Genomic DNA, 11377 nt, shown 5'->3' with positions numbered 1-11377 from the left:
ACTATTGTTATGCAAGAGAAATTCTACGAGTATCAAACTACAGGTGGTTCATAATTTACATAGAACACTTGTAATATCTATCGACTAGGCCCACCTGGACGAGATAGTTGTTGTTTCTAGTGCTGCATTGTTTTCAGCTTGTATATCTTACTAGTGATTATAAATTAATACATGAGCATGTAAAGATATGGCGTATAGATTCATGGTGTGGAAGGCTCGATGGCTTTGTTGTGGTTCCGAAACTACTGCGTTGTAGTTCCGAAACTAACCCAATGCTACGTCTTTGACTCTTTGGGCTCTAATCAAAGATATAATTTGTCTTCACCATGAATACAAGGCTCCTAGATCGAGTATCAAGGATTGGGTAACTCGGCTATGAAGTGAAAGATGGCTCTAGAAACTTGGATAGGCAAAATGGTAGTGCGCGTGTGCTCACTTACGAATGGCATCCAGTCTGTCAAATCTGGCGCAACTATGCCCCTTGATTCGGATTCTTTTAAAACGAGGTGCGCGTGAATTTGCCATGACCTAGCATATTAAAATAATGCGATTCGAAAAGGCGGCGGATAAAATAGAGAATGAAAAGCAAAGCAGTATACGGAGGAGAAAAGGCACGGTCTCTCAGCCGGAGCCTCGAAATAGCCCGTCGGCTCAATTTAAGCCTGTCAGCGATAGCGCCATCCACGACCTCGTGTTAGTCAACGACGTGAACTCTCGGGTAATAGAATAGCCAAAGGAATGGAATACGGCGTATTTCACACTTGATCATCGTGTCCGTTTCTTTCCCCCAACCGACGTGCCGTCTTCTTGTGAGGGTGTCGTAGCGGAAAAAGATGATAATGCCGCTGCGGCGTTTCGGATTGGAGGACCTTGAGATTGGCGTCCTTTCCGAGGACTTAGCGGTTTCGTTTCCCGTAGCCATTTTTGTCGATAGCTCGCTTTGTGCTTACCCTCGACGTGTAATTAACGTGATGTGTGGCTTCGATTCATCTGACAGTGACACTTGGGAGTTCCCGCGGGCCCCTTCCGATGTGAGCACTTACAGGTCATATCGATGTCACTGTCACGGGAAGCTTGAAATAACCTCTTGAAAAAGAAGAGTAAAAGAAGAAGGCGGGGGAATCAGTAATGAGGCTCGGATATGTTAGATAATAAAGTGTTGATCAAAAGTTTATGGAGGTGCAGCTTCGAAATATCCTGGAGGGATTCTTAGCTCGCTATTGGAAGTTCTCGATCGTGGGTGGAAGGAGCCACTCCCCCCGCACTTTTCTTATTTACCAAGGTACTTTCATCCTCGACTAATCAAGAAATTTGGCGAGTCAGCTTCTACAAATCATGGATTTTTTTTAATTTTTTTTTTCGTATAGATGGTAGTGATGACCATCTCACTCGAATATTGACAAGTTTCACCATCGGCGAAGGCTATGCAAGTCGGTGTCTATCGCCGATGTAAAGCCACAGGGAACTGAATCCTCAACCGATCGCTATACAAACTACCGAATAACCGAGGCCAGACACCGAATTCGCTCTTAGTGCCGCGTTCAAGTTGCAAATAGCAGCGTGCCAAAGGTACAAGCGTCCGATATAGAAACGCCAAGGCGACAATAATCAAGGCTTACAATGCTTAATGCAGCACGTGTTCATGTCAGCGCCGCGGCGGTGGAGTTTCCGACTTGTCAACGAGATTGGGCGGCCCATTCTCCGAGTTGGAGTTTGTTTGTCGTGGGAACAAGTTGAGCAAATCAGGCACTGTAATACGGAACTCTCCGCAGCAATACGGATATAGCTCGCATGCACACTTACAGTACATGCCATTATGTTTGCGCTTGACTAAACCCCATGGCCACAATGGCATGTTTCCCGGGGTATGCCTGTACGAGCACTGCGGTTATCTGGAACAGCACGGACTATCGTGCATGTTCCATAGGGCCGGCCAAATCCCACAAGGCCTATCACCCCGTAGCGGGCCGAGACCTATCAATTCACTTCACTGGACTGGCCAACAACTGAGCTCTCGGTGAGACGGATGTTGAGCTTACTGGAAGCCCATGCCGGCTGCAAGGAAGCCTGGGGAAAAGGGACAGGGTCAGCCGCACCTATTCCTGAAATGACTTGGTCCAAAGCCTCAGACGTACGATTTGACGTCCAGAAGGAGGTCCTAGTATCATATGGGCTTTTGTTGCCTTGTCTAGCAATCTAGCACCATGCTGCTGCCGCTGTCACAAGGTCCTGTACTGTGCAACAGCTCAAGCACTGCGGACTAGCAGAGCAAGCTGCTTCTCCATGTCTCCATCTCCCCATGGGAGGAGTGGAAACTTTCTCAGAGCGTCGAGCTAGCCCCCAGTGCCACAAACGACGGCGCCAATTGCATCTAGCGATACCAAATCTTGCCGCAGTTGGCCGCGGAGAGACGTGGAAGGGGACCAAGAGGTAAAGCCATTCAAGGTTGGCATCAAAGGAGCAAAGCGGGGTAATCAATGCTAGCATCTTGAATCCGACATGATTCCGAAATGGGAAAACTTCCACCTCGCACAGGAGGTTGTTCCGAAGGCATGCCGTTGGGGCTGAATATGCAGCTGCCGGGCATATGGCTTACGGGATGCTTTGAGACGAGGGGAGAAAACACGGAATTTCCCGCACACGGGAGAAGCGAGGCAGTTTGTATGAAGTAATGTGACGATGAACTAATGGCTGGTTTGGGAGGCTGAGGTGCCAGTGTTGGCCGTGCGAATGCGAATGCGACTCGACGTTGCGACGCGTGGATGCGACCTGAACAAGGCTGTCTGTCTGTTTTAATGAGTCTGATAGAGTCCATCGACGTCACGAGCGCAGGGCCTCATCTCAGTTAAGGTTTGTTTTCTCCAGATTCTGGGGCAAACTCGATTACCAGCACGGTGCAAATTGCGCGCCTAGATTTCGGCAGTAGAGTCAGGTTGGGGCAATTCAGGGCGCCAAGATGCAAGATGTTGCTAAGCCAATGCAGTCACTATTCATCTTGCAAGGCTTGATGGTGTGAACGAACTACTGACCCGATTTGAAATACTGAATGGCGGCGGGAGACTTGGGACGATTGGTTCGCGGCTGCCATGCGGGGAGCGGAGAAGCACAAAAAGATTGCCTGAAGAAGAAATAAGATGTCAAACGCGGCACAGCGCTGGTGCATCGAAATTAGTCAAGTACGGAGTACGGAGACAGCTACGGAGTATGGCTTCTCAAGATAGGGCGTACGGATGCGCAAGCTCAGCCAAAGCAAACCATTCGCTGTTGGCCATCCTGAGGCCAGAAGATAATCTATCTGGTCAAAGCCTTCGGAGATGGATGTCATCATGAGCCACCGGGCTGCTGCGGGGAACCGTCTCAGAACCCCGGAGTTGCTTTTGGTCGAGCTCCGTGATTCGTCTGGATACAGACTCTTGCAAGCACCAGACACAAGTGCTTCGACCAGCGCGGTAACCGGTTTCAGCATGGCCTCGAAATGCCGGGTTGTGCACAAATATCGCCTCCCCTGATGAACTCAAGCTTGGCCCCCGGCAGCCCGGTCCCGCTGCGGATCTCATGCAATAGGCGCTCTAGCCTCTACAGCGGCACGGACTACTATTACTAGGAGTGCTAGTCAGTGCGAGTTCTCTGATAATCAACTTGGGTTCGGGTATCGTCGCAACGAGAGACGCTGGTGGGGATCCGAAATAGGCGTTCCGGCCGGTGCTGTGTATAGACGGACTGCTCTTTGGCCGGAGAGCTACTCTGCTCTTGGGCAGTCGGCGACAGTCCCAGCATGTCCACGTATACTGTACGGAGTGCTGTGGGTTGTCAATCCATCTCCCAAGGTGCTGCCTCGCCTGAAGCTAGAGGCGAAGAAAGTGGGATGGGGGTCTCGAGGCCTTGCTCCCCCTTGCCGAGGGCGTCTCCATCTTGTCCCCATAGATACTCGACTCGTACAGTTGCATGGTTGGGGTAGCGTCTGCTCTTGTTGAAGCTCGCCCCCGCTCCACGCGCGTCAAGACGGAGGCAAAGAACGGAGCAAAGAAGCTCCTTAATAATGGGAACTGGAACTGCGCTGCGCGGATACAGGCGTTGCGTTTTACATAAAATGGCATAGCTGTCCCCATCTGGATTGTTTGCTTTTTCTCTCCTGCATTCCTCTATCAGTACAATCCTCTTTCGTCATAAATACCCCTCCTGCCCCTCTCGTCTTTTTACTTTTTTTTCTTTTTCCTTCTCTCATAGAAGCAGAACTAGCAATCCTATACTCTTATACCCCTTTCGACTTATCATAAATCCTTCACCATGGCTCCTTTGACCGTTGAGCTCAACACTCCCATCACGGGCCCCTACTCACAACCCATTGGCCTGTGAGTCCTCGTCCCTCGGTTCACTCCTCTGCTTTGATATAAACACAAACTAACACTTGGCTTCAAGGTTCATTAACAACGAGTGGGTTGAGGGTGTCGACAAGAAGAAGTTTGAGGTCGTCAACCCCGCCACCGAGGAGGTCATCACCTCTGTCTGCGAAGGTACCGAGAAGGATGTCGATCTGGCCGTTGCCGCTGCCCGCAAGGCTTTCAACACAACATGGAGAAAGATTGCTCCCGGTGAGCGTGGCCGCCTGATGCTCAAGCTCGCCGATCTCGCCGAGAAGAACCTCGACCTTCTCGCCGCTGTCGAGTCTTTGGACAACGGCAAGTCCATCACCATGGCCCGAGGTGATGTCGGCGCTGTTGTTGGATGCATCCGCTACTACGGTGGCTGGGCCGACAAGATTGAGGGAAAGACCCTTGACATTGCCCCCGACATGTTCAACTACACTCGCCACGAGCCTGTAAGTCACAAGCGAAGCCAATCGTCTCCTGGAGAGCATGATTGCTAACTACAATCTTTGTACAGCTTGGTGTTTGCGGTCAGATCATTCCCTGGAACTTCCCCCTTCTCATGCTTGCATGGAAGATTGGCCCTGCCCTGGCCACTGGTAACACCATCGTCATGAAGACCGCTGAGCAGACCCCCCTGTCAGCCCTCGTCTTCGCCAACCTCGTCAAGGAGGCTGGTTTCCCCCCCGGAGTTTTCAACCTGATCTCTGGTTTCGGCAAGACTGCCGGTGCCGCCATCTCTTCTCACATGGACATTGACAAGGTCGCCTTCACCGGCTCAACCGTCGTTGGCCGCCAAATCATGAAGGCTGCCGCCGCCTCCAACCTGAAGAAGGTCACCCTTGAGCTGGGTGGCAAGTCCCCCAACATTGTCTTCAACGATGCCGACATTGAGCAGGCCATCTCATGGGTCAACTTTGGCATCTACTTCAACCACGGCCAGACTTGCTGCGCCGGTACCCGTATCTTTGTCCAGGAGGGCATCTACGACAAGTTCCTCGAGGCCTTCAAGAAGCGCGCCCTGGCCAACAAGGTCGGCGACCCATTCCACCACGAGACCTTCCAGGGACCCCAGGTCAGCCAGCTGCAGTTCGACCGCATCATGGGCTACATCCAGTCCGGAAAGGAGGAGGGCGCCACAGTCGAGATTGGTGGTGAGCGTCATGGTGAGAAGGGCTACTTCATCCAGCCCACCGTCTTCAGCAACGTCACCGCCGACATGAAGATTATGCGCGAGGAGATTTTCGGCCCCGTCGCCGCCATTGCCAAGTTCAAGGATGAGGAGGAGGTCATCCAGATGGGCAACGACTCCAACTACGGTCTTGCCGCTGCCGTCCACACCAGAGACCTCAACACCGCCATCCGTGTCTCCAATGAAATCCAGGCTGGTACCGTCTGGGTCAACTGCTACAACTTGCTGCACCACCAGATGCCCTTCGGTGGCTACAAGGAGTCTGGTATCGGCCGTGAGCTCGGTGAGGCCGCGCTGGCCAACTACACTCAGAACAAGTCGGTTGCCATCCGTCTGGGAGGCGCCCTGTTCTAAGTTACAAAAAGTAAAAAAACTATATAAAGTATACAAAAAAAGGAGAATCAACTTGTCACGATTAGTATGAGTACTGGGCAGGGTATCTTTTATTTTCTGTTATGTAGCCTGATGTAGCTCTGAAATGAAATTGTATGACACCCACAAGTTGAGCCAGCGTACGATGAGATGAAGTGAAGTCAAGTGAAGTTGATGTCAGGAATTAGACTAGTGGAGATGGATCAAATTAGCCGTCGGTTGTTTTGCGACGCTTTGGTCAGCTGGAGATGATTTGGTGTGATGGCCTCTGTCTGCTTGTTCGAATGCGGTAAATGCTGATGCGGGACGGACGTTAAAGGGTATGGACCACTATAGTAGTGTATTATCCGAAAGTATGAGCTACTTGGTATACTGCAATGATGGAAATAAATATCCGCGGACAGATGGCTAATGGGTCGAATGCATATGTGTTGGAGCTCTACTACATGGGTGATGGTTAATAAGATCTTGAGGATATCGTGCCCTTCTTAGGTATAGTATGCTACGTGAGATGGACTATCCGATTGAAATGATGAAGATGGTTAATCTTCTCGTACCTGTCATATCTACCTCTATATCTAAGCGCTCTTATTAAGGAGAAAGCTGGTGCGCTGTTGGATATTGTTAGTACTGATTCTGTTGTTATCCTATTGATGTGGTGGTTGCCTGCTCAGGTGGTACAACTTCAATGATACCTGGTATTCCAGAATTTATTTCCTGGGTTGAGACGTATCAACAGCACTACAATGCCCTTTCCGTCAGCATTGATAGGAAATCCAGTGGTATTATAGTCTTGTACTACCTATAGCTGCCTACTACTCCGTAATGTCATCTTATAGTAAGATGTGCTTCAGTACCTAGTAGGTAGTTATCCATCTCCTAAACAGCACGATAGCGTCACCATGTCACTCCAAGCAGCTTCTGTAGTGTTGCATCACCTGCTCCGTTGCATTGAACAGGCAGCAAGGATGAACCGAGCCGAATTGATTGCATTGTGCACAGGTTACTCTGGATAAACTGATTCATCACCTTTTTCCTCACCATGCACCTTGTACTGCAACTTTATGCTGCATGCACTGTTGGTGACGCAACACCCAACCGCCAAGTCACTGTACTTTTGGTCGGCCTCCCGCGTCCAACTGCAACATTCGCCCAATTGGGCAGCGCCACTGTCGTGACATAAAACGTAAAACGAGGGAGGGGGAAATCAGGTCACATCTCAACCCTTTCTTGCTTTCTTACTTCTCTTCAAGTTCTTCTGTCATTGATTTGTGTCTCTTTTTTCTTGCTGCGTCTTTGCTAACTGTGGGTTTCTTTTGTTACGGATATCGAAAAGGTGCAGCAGATTGTAGTTGCGCTACGCTACGGAGAATATAACACAACAGGTGTCGAGTATACGATACGATACGCCGACGACAATGGGACTCGGCTTGGGTCTCGCATTCATGCTGGTAAGAAAGAATTGAATATTGGACACTTCTCGTGTCTTTTACATCTTCAATCGCTAATGCGCTTCTCTTCCAGGGCAGCGCCGTGCTGTTTGGCGTCGCAGCGTAAGTCGAACCACCAAAAGCCATCCATTCTGATATATCATTACTTCTACTTACACGATCCCCTCGAACAGCGTCGTTCACTTCCACAGCGCCCATCTGTCTCTCCCCGTCAGCCCCGCCATAACCATCCTCACCATTCTTCTTCCCATCGTCTCCTTTCTCAACTCGTATATCTATCCAACGCTTTTACACTCCGCACGCAATTCGTCACATCCTCTGCATCGACTTAGTCCTACGATCCTACAAACCCTGCAGGGCCTTGTCACAACGATCCTTGCAACGTTGCTCTTTGAGGATGTGATACCTTCGACGACGGTGGATTGCGTGATGGAGAATCGATGGAAGAGCATGTTTCAGGCTCATGATGGGGAGTCGATCCGTTTAATCCAGGACACCTTGAATTGCTGCGGTCTAAACACTGTCCGACACATGCCTTATCCTTTCATCAAACCTGATACTACTTGCTCTACGATGTATGGACGGGATAAGTCATGCAGAGGTCCATGGACGGCGGCGCTTCGGAGCAGCACGGGAGCTGATTTCGGAGTCGTCATTGCAGTGGGATTACTACAGGTGAGATCTTCCTACAACCGATTCACTCAATTTCACACTAACAAATTCTGTCTGAATAGATTTTGAGCCTTCTCATGACTAGAGAAGGTACCAACTGGTGGAACTCATGGCGCCCTATTGCTTGGCACCGACAGCGGCGTGGTGTTGAGGGTGAAAGACGCGCGCTGTTGGAAGACGTCACTGACGCAGACGAAGAGGTCGTCGAGCGACAGGACGACTCTTCTCGGTCGCGAGGATACCAGAGCTTGCCTTCTGCTGAAGCGGAAAACAGGCCGAGGGTTGAGCCGTCTCCGATTCACCATGAGGAAAACCACTGGAGAGACAGCTGAGCTGGGTTTGAATGGGCCATCCTTGACGAGAGTCATTCACCACAGAAATGGGTAACATAATCACTACAACATGAACCGAAAAGGGAAATTTCTTAAAAAGTTGATGGATCTTGCTTGGTATTAACAATGTTTTATCTATCGGTCTACTTTCTATCTCTTCCGTGACTCGAGTGCCTCCTTGCCTAGCTTCTCTAGCGCACTCTCATATTCTTCTATTCTCTCTTGATTCATCTCCTCAATCATAACCCTAGCCACCTTTTGTGATCTCTTCACAGCAGCACTCTTACCAATCTTACCCCAGAACCAACCACTCTCCCCGTCTCCCACAAGCGTCCAGGCACATCCAGATCGACCAGCTCGAGCAGTACGGCCCACACGATGGACGTAACTAGCTACGCTTGGCGGCAAGTCATAGTTGATGACGTGCGGCAGCTTTGGAATATCGATACCACGTGCCACAAGATCAGATGCAATAATGAGACGGAGAGGGGAAGAAGGAGTGGTGAAGGCTCGCAGAGTCTTGCGACGGATGCTGGTTGGCGTGGTGGATGTGAGAGTGCCGATTTGTGTAGCGAGGGACTTGTCGAGGAGGATGAGCAGCCGGGATAAGCGCAGGGCAGCTTCGTTGGACTTTGTGAAGATTAATGATCTGGGGAGATGTGATTTGGAAGGCTTGGAGTCTGCTTTCTTGTTGCGGGCGTTTGATTCTGCGTCTGAATCCGAATCCGAATCTGAACTTGTATCTGAGTCTGAACTAGTGTCAGAATCAGAGTCGGAATCGGAATCCGAACTTGTGTCGTCTGAGCTAGTCTCTGAGCTTGAATTGGACTGTGCTTCTGCTTCTGTGCCAAGATCCACATTCTTCGCGTCGTCGTTAATGGCCATATGTGGGCTTCGTAGGAGATCAAGTAGATACAACGGCTTGAGGTTTGCATCGTGAACCCTCACGGCATATTCTTTCAAAGATTCTGGCAGCGAGTGCTCTGCAACCTGAACATCCTTGCCGCTCTCCAGGACAATCAACTTGGGTCTGCGCAGAGCGAGCTGATTCAAAAGACTTAGATCCCTCGTCAGGGTGGCACTAAGAAGAATCTTGCGGACGCCCGAGTACGGCATGTCGGGAAAGTCCCGAGCGCCAAACTGGCTCGTCTTGAACTTATCTAGGACAACGTCTAGCCATCCTTGGAAGCTTTGCGCGAGCAGCTTGTCGGCCTCGTCGACGACGAGCCAGCGGATGTAGGACAGGGAGAAGCCGGGCGTCTGGTCGAGGTGCTCGACGAGACGGCCGGGGGTGCAGATGAGGACGTCAACTTTGGAATAGAAATCAATAACTTGGCCTTGCCAGGGGCCGATGCGAGGGTTGGCACGTTGGGTATTGGGGCCGGTAAGGAAGTCGTCGAGATCGTCTTCGCTGTGGGAACTCGAGGTTCGATATAACGCTTCTTGTTCCAGCTGCTTATATGCTTCCGGGTCGTATCGCGTCTCCTTGCTCACGAGAAGATCCTGTTCAGAGGCCAGTGACTGGTTACCAATGGCGATTCCAACCCGCACCCTCTTTCTGTCTTCTCCCTCGTAGGCCTTTGCGCACAGCTCAAAGACTTCTTGGGCTTGCTTGACGAGTTCTCTGGTGGGGAGCACGACGAGCGCACGTAATCTTGTAACAACGCTATTGCTCAGATCTCTCACAATCGGTAGAGCGTAGGCTAGTGTTTTTCCAGATCCAGTCGCCGCCGAGACAAGAAGATCGCCCGGCTGCTGTTTGTTTGTAGGGAGTAATAACGGCAGAGCTGCTGTCTGAACGGCAAAAGCTTCTGTGTAGCCTTTTTGTTCCAGTACCCGCGCTGCCTTTGGGAGAATACCTAGATCTGTAAAGGGAGTCCTAGTATCCACCGAGACACGAATGGGCGCCGAGAGCCATGGAGGAAGAGTCTCGTATGTCGGCTTTTCCGTGCTTGGCGCGGTGCGTGCAGGCTGCGGGAGAGGCTCCAAGCCGTGCAGCTCGGTTGGCTCCTCTGGCTCCTCCACGATGCCTTGCTCTTTGATGATTTCGGCATACTTGAGTGATTTGGCTTTTCGTTCAAAGACGGCCTTGTGTCGCTTGTCTTCTTCATCTTCCGCTGGAGCATCGTCCATGTCGGCATCCTGGGATTTCTTCTTCTTTTCCCGTTTAGCCTTCTTCACCTGCTTCTCATCGGATTCGGGAGCTTCCAATTCGTCCTCCGCAGGGGGTTCCGCATCTACCATCTCAGCATCCTGGGCGCTGGGACTCGCTTCGTCAACATCAACCTGCTCAGGCCTCTGTTCGTCGTCTTCATCCCCATGGTCGGATGTTTCGCTTCTTTTCTTGTCTTTCTTCTTCTTCTTTTCTTCCTTGTTCAATTTCAAATCATCACTCTGTTTTTCTGATTTCCTGCTCTTTCTTGATTTTGTCTCCTCCTCTTCTGGTTCTTGTTTTGGCTCATTCTCTTTCTGCACTTCGCGCTTGGAACCACGCTTCGTCTTGGTCTCGGCCTCTTCTAGCTCTGAATCTTCTTCTGATTCATCTTCTGATTCATCCTCTGATTCGATATCTCTCGTTCGTCTCTTAGATTTCCTCGGCTTCTTTTTCTGAGATTCCAGTGGTGGCTCCCCATCGCTTCGCTTTCTCTTTGGCTTTGGAGAGTCCGTCTCCTCTTCGAAACGCTGAATTGACGGCAATTCAGTCTGTTTTTGGGTTTTGGCGCCAGGGATATAACGAGAGTAAGAGAGTCCATCACCATTCGTCGCTACGGACGCTGCAGGTGCTGATGATGGTGCAGGCGATTGTTTCGCGACGGAAGAATCTCTGCTGGCTTTCGAAGGCGCCTGCCCTCCAGCTGGAGGGATATATCTTGCATACATTTTGGATTTTTGATAATATAAAAAGACCTAAATCGAGACAATTCAATAAAAAGGTAAATTGACCCCGGAAATTCGGGGTTGAAATCAAATGCGCTGCGCCGACAACTTTTT

At 50.5% G+C, this 11377-nt stretch overlaps 3 protein-coding genes across 3 annotated transcripts; 2 read left to right on the top strand and 1 right to left on the bottom strand.

The window, feature by feature from the left end:
• Positions 1–4287: 4287 nt before the first annotated feature.
• Positions 4288–5913, top strand: T069G_08480 (aldehyde dehydrogenase family domain-containing protein; the record flags this gene model as incomplete). The annotated part of the gene is made up of 3 exons (XM_056175690.1): positions 4288–4352; positions 4420–4819; positions 4885–5913. 3 exons carry the CDS (start codon positions 4288–4290, stop codon positions 5911–5913), a joined length of 1494 nt encoding a protein of 497 aa, XP_056026639.1.
• Positions 5914–7349: 1436 nt separating this feature from the next.
• On the top strand, positions 7350–8386 carry T069G_08479 (uncharacterized protein; the record flags this gene model as incomplete). The annotated part of the gene is made up of 4 exons (XM_056175689.1): positions 7350–7382; positions 7456–7484; positions 7556–8057; positions 8117–8386. 4 exons carry the CDS (start codon positions 7350–7352, stop codon positions 8384–8386), a joined length of 834 nt encoding a protein of 277 aa, XP_056026638.1.
• A 150-nt stretch (positions 8387–8536) lies between these two features.
• On the bottom strand, positions 8537–11266 carry T069G_08478 (DEAD/DEAH box helicase domain-containing protein; the record flags this gene model as incomplete). The annotated part of the gene is made up of 3 exons (XM_056175688.1): positions 8537–9696; positions 9754–11068; positions 11156–11266. 3 exons carry the CDS (start codon positions 11264–11266, stop codon positions 8537–8539), a joined length of 2586 nt encoding a protein of 861 aa, XP_056026637.1.
• Between the last annotated feature and the right edge of the window lie 111 nt (positions 11267–11377).

This window comes from Trichoderma breve, chromosome 5 (genome assembly GCF_028502605.1).
Source record: "Trichoderma breve strain T069 chromosome 5, whole genome shotgun sequence".
Lineage (NCBI taxonomy): Eukaryota > Fungi > Ascomycota > Sordariomycetes > Hypocreales > Hypocreaceae > Trichoderma > Trichoderma breve.
This window is presented reverse-complemented; position numbering and strand designations above follow the sequence as displayed.